A 10,854-nucleotide genomic window follows, 5' to 3' on the forward strand; every position below is an offset into this window, starting at 1 on the left:
ATGGAAACTGCAAGCAAAGGAAGAAAAAGCAAAGGTATGAATGATAGAAGAACAAAACACTAAAAATACAAAAATAAAAAACTCACCAACATACGACCGACCGGCCTCCTGATCCCCTATAACCATGCGAGGGTTAAGATTTTTTTTCGCCGAAAATCGCCAACAAAATATCAGCAATATTGCGATCCTCCAGACTCAACCAATCATAAGATACTTTTATCAAATAGTCGATCCTGCCCCGAAGCTCCAGTAGGTCGGGATCCGCCTTGCCCCCTCGGCAGTAAGCCAGAAAGGTTGATGACCTTCAACTGGCCTAACCTTAAAGAAGGTAGACTTGAAGACGTGATAGGAGTCCTCAAAAAGGCCAAAAATCCTACGGCCTTGTTGGGCCCTAAAGGACATATATCCCTTCTTCACCTTCCCCTGGCTAGAAGGGTTCATAAGCAGGAAGAGGTAGAGAAAAATGTTCACCGAAGCCGGGAGCTCCAGATATTCGCAAACTATCTCGAAGCATCAGATGGCAGCCTAACTGTTCGGATGAAGCTGTGACAGAGCAACATCACAGCGGTTCAACAAACCCATGACGAAGGGGGAGAAGGGAAAACGAACCCCCAAGGTCGTAAACATGGATTCGTAAACCCACAACCAGTCGACAACTCGAGGGGAGGCCAAGTTCTTCTGACATACACGCTCCCGACCAGCAGGAATGTAAACTTGATACAACGCTTCCTCGGGACCACCTCCACATAAGAGCCCGGATTGGTGCAGATTCTGGAAGCCCTCCTTTGTGACCCTGGAAGGGGTATCCTTCACGTCGGAGGAAACCCAAGCATAATGGTCAACAAAGTCGGCTAGTGGGCGTTGAGCCTGACCCGGGAGAACAAGGCGCTCGGCCATACCTACAGTGGAGGCACCACTTAGTTAAGATAGGAGGTCGGGAACCCTCAAAACAGTAAAAGCAAAAAACTACAACCCCTCAAATCACCCTCTAGATACTCCTACACTAACCCAGAATGCAAGCAAAAATCCAGTGGCACCCCCTCTAGAAGAAAAAAAAACAACAAGAACAAAACAGAAACCTAGGCATGCATGGAGGGAAGGAACAAAGAGGAATACGCAAAAACAAAAAAGAAAGAAGCAAGCAAAAGAAAAACCATAAAAATGTACCAGAAAGGAAGAATCCGCAAAATGGTGAACAGAAATGAAGAATTCAAGAGAAAGAAAGGGCACTGGAAGAAAAAAGGAGAATCGATGCAGCAAGAGCAAGAAGCAGAAGGAACAGCAGCGCAAGTAAGCAAGAAGAAGAAGGAGAAGAAAAGTAAAGTTGTGAGGGGGTTACGAAACAAAAATAAGGAAAAAGCGTAACCGCCGAGGAAGAGCGCCAAAAGACAGAGGCATATTCGCCACTTCACTCAAATTTCGAATCAATGAAATGATGAGCATTTAATGCCCAGCACGGGAGCCAAGAAAGCAGCGCTAGGGTCGAGGTGACGACGCGTAAGGAATACGAAACGCCAACGACGAGCTCCCGAAGAAGAAGAACACATCCCACCCCGGCGAGTAGGACAAACGCTCCCAGCCACGAGCTCCAAACCTCAAGGCCGGCGCGTTGGGGGCACTGTTACGGACCGCCGAGTCCATCCCAACTAGCCGACGGGTCGAGGCACCACCCCCGACCCAAGCCCAAACCTCCAGCAGAAAATTCAATGGGCCAGCTCTTAATACCCGACCCAAGGCACGCCCGACCTACCACCTGTACGAACCATGCCATCGCCCGGGTCGGTATCCTCGAGGCAGCGTCCGAACCCCCGACCCGAAGTCCGGGACGACCTGCCCCTCCCACGTGGACTAAGGACAACTCACAAGCTCCTTAACCAATGGGCTAGGTCACCACTAGACCCACCCAGCACAGTATATAAGGGGAGAGGACAGCTCTCCCTCCGAGGTACGTCACACTTTTACCTAATTCGGTCATCTTTTTGTACGGACTCTCACTTAATCGTCTGAGTGTCCTTGCAGGTGGCCACCCCTCCTCGACTGTCCGACCGTCGGCTCCACCAGTCTCCCGCCTGAGCCCGAAGATCTATTTCAGGTCGCCCCAGGGTCGCCCCCCCTTTTATATTTCTACCACAACCCGATCCGTCGAGTACCCGACATCATTAGGTACCGAATAGATATCATTGACTTTTAACAGTTATATAATCATGTAGAGCTTCATTCTCATCCATGTAATACGAGCAAAAGAGCAAAACCTGAATTTTTCAATGGGAGTTGGCACTTGTTAACCAATTCCATGAGAGGCTAAGGCCAGTTAAATTATCACCTGGTAGAGAGGATAGAGTGGTGTGAAAATTTGATAAAACGGCTATTTTTTCTACTAACTCTTTTGTGCAGGTGCTGCAGAAAGAAACTGTATCGGAGGAAGTCACGAGTTACAACTTTACTAGCTCAATTTGGAGAGCTTTGGTTCCGCCAAGAATTGAGCTCTTAGCTTGGTTTGTTTTAGTGGGAAGGGTAAATACCAAAGAGAGATTGAGTAGATTAGGTGTCATCCATCTAACTGATAATACCTGTGTTTTGTGTAAAAAAGATGTAGAATTTGTCCACCATTTGTTTCTTTGCTGTGAGTTTACTTGGCAGGTGTGGTATGCTTGGTTGACTTACTTTGATAGAGTGTTGGTTGTTCCGGGGACGATCAAGGAACTGTTCGAGAGTTGGATAGGAGAACCTATCAGAAAAGTTGAGTAGAATAAGCAGTTGGTTGGTTTTTGTGCAGTAATTTGGAACATCTGGATGGAACGAAATACGAGAATATTTAAGAATGAAGAAGGTAGCATTGAAGACATCAAAAGGAGGTCAGTGTTGAGCTTCAAAGAGTGGTCTAGTGCCGATCCATGTGGTTGTTGATGGCAATACCAGAAATGACAATGGATTAATCGCATTAGTATGTCCTGTTTTTCTTTTTCTTTGTGTCATGACCTATTTTGGTGCTCCACTTTTGTGTGTTGAGTTTTTCTTGATTCAAAAAAAATCTGAAAATAATTTTTTTTTAGTATCAGTCAATTTTTTAAAAATAATTTTATTTATTCTAAATTTTAAATTATAAACAGTAAATTCCCCAAACAATAAAAATTATTAGAATTTTAAAAAAATTAGCTAATATTTTAGTTTCTCTAATTTTGTCTTTATATATATCATTTGTTTTCAATTAAAGTACGTAAACTAGAAAATTAATAACCATAACATAATTAATTTCTATAGAAGAATGATAAGGACAAGAAATTTTGTGATTTGTAGTTATTATTAGTATTTTTAATAATGTAAGATTACATCTAATAATATAAGATTTTTTTTACTAATTAAATGCTAGACAAATTTTAATAAAATTACTGTTCTTTAAACTTTTTCATTTCTATAATCTCAAGCTAACTAAGTTCATACTTCATAGTTTATGAGGGCCAGAAGGCCCAAAACTGAGTATTAAATCTCCCGGGGTGACAATAATCATTTATAATTACAAAGTATATATGTGGTATACAAATACTGCACAGCAACAACAATGTGATTAATACAATAAGACCCCACAAAACTAACTAAATACTGCTTGATTTAATTTATTAATTAATTATTATTCACAATGGATCTACAGATTGTTGATTGTTGTTCATAGTTTGTTGTTTGATTCCTGATTCCACTTGGATCTCAACAACTTGAGAAGCATCCTGGCCTTGGTCTTGGTTTTGTTACCACACTGACTCTGAAGAAGGAAAAGCAACTGAGTCAAGATCCCAGCTCCAATGGCTTCCTCTCTTGCAACCCCATAATCACGACAAATTACCAAAAGCACCCCAACGGCAACCTCACTACAGCAATACTCTTGGTTGTTGCAAACCCTGAACACCATCTTCACCACCGTTTGAATACCACTTGGGTGGTTCACCACTCCCACTTTCCCACTCTCTAACACCACAAGCTTCTCTATTATCCCCATTGCCATTGGAGCCAAATTCTTCTGCAACTTGTCAGATTCCAACATGTATGCTATCACTCCATCAATTGCTCCTCCTCTCACCAAACTCTCTCTGTTCGATTGCAAGCTGCATAATGCTGACATGGCTTTGATTCCTGCTTTAGATGACTCTTCCTCCTGGATTTCGCGAGCTAGTCTCACAATCTCTTCTATCACCTTCCGTGAATTTCCAAGAACGTGACATAACTCTTGCGTTTGTGTTGATGTTGCGGTTGAATCTATGAGATGGCACAAGCTTGTTTTGGTCTTGGTTGTTCCCTTTTCCAATAACGAAACAAACGTTGATAGCTTCGACTCGTCTTTGATCATGTTCAGCGGATCCAAATTCACGAGAGGAAGCAACTTTACGATGCAAGAAAGCGCCAGCTCTGTGAATTCCATGGACCTTGTTTCGAAAACAAGTTGTAATAGAAGCGTCAAATAGCTCAGTTGGTTAAAGCATGTGCGCTTGAAGGAGCAGTACTCGTCGGAGAGTACCTGAATCTTGTGGAGTGCTTGTAACTTGTGGTCCAAGGAGGAGTCACGAGACTCGAGAGCGTGTTTGAGGCTGGTCAAGTAATCGATTGTTGCGGAGTTTCCAGGGTGGAATTGGTAGCCAAGTTGGAGCCACTGGTCGATCAAGTGGCGGAGAGTGTGGTTGGGAACAATGGAAGGATCATGAAGCTTCTGCATTGTGACTGTGCAAGTGAGGTTACCAGCAGAAAGCCATTTTTCAATGCTTGATCTGTCATAGGTTTGGCCTGTGCATAGTGTCACTGGATCTTCCAACAAGTCTAAGCTTATTGGGCATCTAAACAAGTGTGGAATCGTGATTTCAATTCGGGCTTCGTTCATGGAAGAAAGAAACTGGAAGAAGAGAATAAGCAAACTTGTTATTCAGAGTGACAGAAAATCAAAAGTGGAGTGATGTTGGAAGCCTTAAAGCTAAGTTTGAAAAGCATATTCTTGAGGCACTAATAACACTGTTTATGCCTATATCAGAAAGTAGAAAACTTCTTTCTTTCTTTCTTTTCTTTCTGCTTTGGTTATTAGAGAGAGCAGAGGAAGAAAATAGAAAGTGAAGTGGTGAGTAGTGGAGGTAAATATAATGGGATATTATTATAGGGTGCTTTCGTGGGAGAGGACTCAGAAATGGACCATTGCATCAATTGAGGAAGTGATATATACATACATGTATATGGGGGCTAAATAAAGAAAATTAATATTTATATTTATTATATTATAAAGTTAACAAGGGGGACTGACTTACATTTACATACATTCCAAATTGGATGCAGGGGAAGGGAAGAAAAGAGAATAGCAGTGTGGGAAGTTTCTTCTTTAAGCTTTGGAGTTCTTCTCTTCCTGACAGAAAAGACAGTGGAGATAGAGTAATAGAAAGAAGAATAAAAAGTGCAATCTTAGTTGGAAAAAATAACATGAGGGAGAGAGAGGTCCAAGAAACACAATACCTTATCCTAGTGAAAGAAAGAAACTAGAGGGAGGGTGGCAACTAATAATAATAATAATAATAATAATAATAATAATAATAATAATTAGTGGGAATGGTCCCTACCAGCTTACTACCACTCTCTATCAATCCAGTCAAACTGACCCACCAAAAGGGAAAATTATTTGTTTATGTCTTTCAAGTTTGAATTCATGACTATGAGTTGAGGAAGCAATGCAAACAACTGTTGTGCCTTTTATTTTATTTCTTGGTTGGGGTGGGGACTGAGCCTAATGGAAATGAACAGGGTTTTGATATGAGATGGGTTATTGTATTAGATTGAGTTAATATATAAATTTTGAAAAAGTGTAGGTACCAGTAAATTTTGTGATTTTTAGTAATTAATTAACTATTAATGATATTTTATTGGTGTGAGATTGCATCTAATGGTGTAGAATCATTCAATTTTCTTTTAATAGTTAAGTATTGGCTAAAATTTAACAAAAGTGCTGACCTCCTAACACTCTTCATAAATTTTATTTTTATCATTAATGGTGTTAAAAAGGGTGAAAGAGAATAATAGAAAAAAGGATTTGTGTATATTCTAGTTGTGTAGAATAATACAATATAAAAAGATATTTATAAATGTTAAAAAATTAAAATAATAAATACATAATAATATCCTATAATAAATATTCAGATATCTTAAATAATGTTAATTAATCCTAATTATACTCTAACAAATAAAATGAAAATGAATGAGCAAATTGTTTAATTAGTAATTGATTTTTTTATGTCTTATTTAAGTTTCAGACTATGTATTCAAGTATTTTTCCTCTCTGAATACTATTTAGTTATAATTCATATTTTTGCTATTTTCCTAAGAAAATCATTTACAAATTATCATTAAATGTGACACTTATATTATATCAATTTATATTTCATTAAAAAAAAGATTCCCTCTTTTTGGGCTATTATTTGCTTGGTACTGTGTTTAATAGAGGGAGGGGCTGAATTTAATGATAGTCATAAGTCTCATGAGAGGAGCAATAATAAGATACCACTAGTTTAGATGGTTGGATATTTATTGTAGCTCAAATTCAATTTTGCATGATAGGAATATTCTATCTTGCATGTTCTTATCTTATAACTTACTTCCCTGAACTTAACAGTGCAGTTAAAAATTGAAATTTGGTTCAGCCATCAATTTCGGACATATTATAAGTACCATATTGATGGAGCCTAATAATTCCCAAAATTGATCTTGAAGAAATATATATACACGGTGTCAAATTATGATGAATACAATTATCAATATCATATCAAATATCATATAGCATCGCATCATTTCAATTTACCTCAAGTTGGTTAGTTGCTTTTGTATGTCCTTTACTCATTACAAAAAAAATTAGAAAAGAAAAATAGGATAAAGAGGTAGCTTCACTGAGAATTGTTCACTTTTTTCTTTTTCATCATAGGTGGAGATTGAAAAGTCTTTTCCTTTGATAAAATATTTACAAGAATTCCATAACTTTAATTTTATTTTCTTTTTCATAAAATTACAATTGAAAAACAGTTACACCTATTTTGTTATTTCTCATCAGTATCACCAGTGAGAATCTACTGAAAAATGTATTTTCTTTTTAACGTGTTTAATTTTAATTATATATATAAAAAAAGAGGCTTTGACTGTATAGCTTAGATGAGATGCCACAGTAAACTTGTTAAGGGATCGCATTCAATAGTCAAAAACGTTATCAAATGGAGAAATTGTCTTGCATAGTTGCATGAGTGCATCTGCGTCGCAATTCTAGAAAAAGAAACCACCAAACTTTCCGGTTTTGCCGGCTGAGCGAGTCAGCTAGGTCGTCTTTAACTATAAAAAATTAGACTAAGCTATCAAATAGTATTATGTTGCTATTAAATATAGAAAAATGTTCAAAATTATTTTTCTGTCACTTTTATTTATCAATTCAATTTTTTTAGTTTAATAATTTAATAATATATTTTTAGTCTATATTTTTAAACATTAATAATTAATTAATGATCAAAATCAATAAATTCTAATGACTCTTTAGTATTTCTCTTAAATATATATTATCAAAAAAAAATTATATATCATATATTGATAAATTTTTTTGAAAAATATATATTATTAAAGAAAGAGCATTTTTAAATTTAAAGTTTGATAAGTTTATATCAAATGATTTTTTCAATTTTTTTAAATTTCAAAATTTAAAAATTAAATTTTGCTCCAATTTTTTTTATGAAACTTCTAATTAGTTATCTAAATGTTTTAATAAATATTCAGATCAAATGTACAAATTGTTTACTAAATATAATATTATTTATTATTTATAAAAAATATAATATTTTTTTGTCACATTGTCATTTTGTATTTTTTGAATTTTTTTGGGTATAAATTAAAATTTAGGGTACTGTTTAATAATTTCCTCAAAATAAAAAGGGTTAATTACTAATTCGGTACTAAAAAGATTCGGTCGCCGACAAAAAAGTTTCTAAAAGATGTTATTGACAAAATAATACCTGAATGGTTTAAAAATACAATAAAAAGAACTAATAAATATTATATTTTTTGTAAGTAACAAAAAAAATTTATATTTAACAAATAGCTTATCCATCAGATCTAAATTTTTGTGGCATTATTTGAATAAATATTTAAAAGATACACAAAAAAATTCATAATAAAATTTGATCTCTAGATTTTATTTTTATTTTTCAAAAAAATTAGTCATTCACAATAAAAAATAAAAAAAATCACTTGACAAAAAATTACTAAATTTTAAGAATGAAAATATCTTATTTTTTTAATAATGATTTCAAAAATTTACATAAAAAATAAATTTATTTTTAAAATATATATTTAATATTTAATTTTTTTTGTCGTATATATTTTTAAATCTTTCAAGAACTTATTTATCGTTAATATTTTTTAGAGTTTATTTTGTCAATGATACAAATTTTCAAATACCATTTTAATAGTTTACTCAAATAAAAAACATACTATCATTCGTAAAATGAAGATTGTAGGTGCCTATTATATATTATTTTCATAACCATATATAGGAGTGTTTTGGTATTTTTAGTGTGCAAGAAAACATTTCTCTAGCTAAGAGCTTTTTATTTCCGCCAAACTTTTCATTATATATTGCACATGAATGAGTTTATTATTATTATTATTATTATTATTATTATTATTATTATTATTATTATTATTATTTAAGAATTCAAAAATTTGTTTTTGATGTCGACTCGAATGTTGTTTTGGCCATGCATGGTTTATAAATATTTCTGTAAGACTGTAAGCGTTTAAAGAATCTGAAAAGTGAAAACATACGTAGAAAAATAACCTGTGTCAATCTACAAAATTTATTTTTCTTTTTAAAAGATATATATTAATAACAATACATTAATTTATAATTGTATATAGTGTTTGTTTTTAATAATTTACGAAAGCATTGGCCACAAACAAATAAACTGTCATGTTTTGAAAGGTTATTTAAATATTTAACATGTTATTGGAACCCTTATTAATATATAGGAGCAAATAGTCAAATTCATTTCTGAAAAATTATTCGTTCTCTGAATTAGTTTTTAAAGATTTTTTTAATCAAATTCGTCCTTTAAAAATTTTAAATTAATCGTGCTAGTTTTTCTGTCATTTTTTGTTGTTTATGATACCAAAATTTGTTAATGTGGTACGTTAAGTGATAATACAACACGCATATAAGAGTCTTATTGACTATTAACATAATAAATTTATGAAATAAGATCAAATCAAAACCTAAATGAGAGGAGAACTTGAGGCATTAGAATCCCTCAATTTGGAGTTGATTTGATCTAATTTCATTAACGAACTTATCATGTTAGCCACTAATAAAAACTATTAGGCGTGTGTTGTAGTGTCACTTAATGTGTTATATCAATAAATTTTGACACTATTAACAATAAAAATAATGAAAAAATTAAAATGATTAATTTAAAATCTTTAAAAAATGAATTTAATTAAAAAATATTTAAAAATTAATTTAAAAAATAAATAATTTTTTAAAAACTAATTTACCATTTACTCTAATATGTAATATACTCTACATCTCTATCAAGTGGGTAGGAAAGAAAGCCAACTTAAAATAAATGATCCCCGGGGAACAGGTAAGTTTGGCAACAAATTAAAAAAGAAATGGGAATAGAGAAAGAGACCAAAGAGCAAATTGACAAAAAGAGGGTCACCAATATATATAACTTTATAGTAATCTTTGAACACTATTTTGTCTGCCATAGAATACTACTCTGAATATTTGATTATTTGAAGCACTATCACTTAGTTTATATGGTGTAATAACCTTAATTAGCATGGCTTTAATAAAATAATATTATTAGCTATTATTGTTGTAACGACCCAACTTCCAGTACGTTATGATCGCACCAAAAGTAATGCGTTACTAACCTGTTTTCTTTTATTATCTATTTAATATTGAGCCTTTACGTCAATATTTGCATTTCAGTTTTTAAAAAAAAATTAGAAAATTTTGTTTTTATTAATTAAAACCACATATCAAAGATCTTCAAGTAATAATAATTACATATTTACTAATAATAATAAATGCTATACGAATACATTCAGTATAAAACTCGAATACCATACCTATCTGTTCTAAGGGTTACCTAAAACTGAGAGTCGATCTCGGACGAGATCTTCTGTGCTGATCGGTGCTGCTGTGTCCGACCTGGTAGAGTTGGAGATGCTGCTGATCCTTCGTCACTGGAGGGTGGTGGTACCTGCAACAGACTCCGATACTTAAGTTAGCACATGCTTTAGGCAGGGTTTTTTGTAGAATCAGAGTAGGAGTTATACCTGGGTGCTCCAGTGTATTTATAGTAGTGGGGAGTGACCTTTCTTTGAGATAAGTTAGTTATCTTATCTTATCTTTAGGTGAGGCCACCTATCTTTTAGGCCAACCGCCTTTAGACTGGGCTGCGTCCTTTTGTTTGGGCCTGCTTGAGCCTCTATGGTGATTTTATCCGAACTCTTTAGGAAGAGGTCGGTGGCAACCAACCTTTACAACAGGTCGGCCACCTTGACGTCGTCCATCCAGGATAGCGTAGCTCGGTCCAGGGTATGAACAGTGCCCCTGCTTGAGTTCGGACCTTTCCATGAGATCGTGCTTTCTGAGCTTCAATCTCTTTGGGGAAGTCGTGCTCAAGCATCTTGGTCCAATCCGTTCCACCGTTCGCGAGCTTTATGTTTTAAATGCGAAGCGTTTTGCTCATAGCTCCTTTATTGTCGCGTTCATTCCTCGAGGGGGGTTACTTCCTTGGGAATGCGCACGCGCTTTTAATGCTACTTGATTGTGCTTTCGCCGTTTCTTTTTCC

The 10,854-nt window shown here is 34.7% G+C and overlaps 1 protein-coding gene across 2 annotated transcripts; it reads right to left on the bottom strand.

Annotated features, from left to right (window-relative positions):
* Window positions 1–3,448: 3,448 nt before the first annotated feature.
* LOC112784925 (U-box domain-containing protein 25) lies at window positions 3,449–5,498 on the bottom strand. 2 transcript variants are annotated; one of them, XM_025828292.3, is made up of 2 exons: window positions 5,280–5,498; window positions 3,449–4,876 (listed from the first exon to the last, which is right to left on the bottom strand). In XM_025828292.3, the coding sequence occupies exons 1-2, from the start codon at window positions 5,448–5,450 to the stop codon at window positions 3,665–3,667; spliced, it is 1,383 nt and encodes a 460-aa protein (XP_025684077.1). In that variant the 5' UTR covers window positions 5,451–5,498; the 3' UTR covers window positions 3,449–3,664. The 2 variants fall into 2 exon arrangements, with proteins under 2 accessions (XP_025684077.1, XP_072086084.1); XM_072229983.1 differs by having other exon boundaries at window positions 5,290–5,489.
* Window positions 5,499–10,854: the final 5,356 nt, after the last annotated feature.

The sequence above is a fragment of the Arachis hypogaea genome, chromosome 20, assembly GCF_003086295.3.
Source record: "Arachis hypogaea cultivar Tifrunner chromosome 20, arahy.Tifrunner.gnm2.J5K5, whole genome shotgun sequence".
Taxonomy (NCBI): domain Eukaryota; kingdom Viridiplantae; phylum Streptophyta; class Magnoliopsida; order Fabales; family Fabaceae; genus Arachis; species Arachis hypogaea.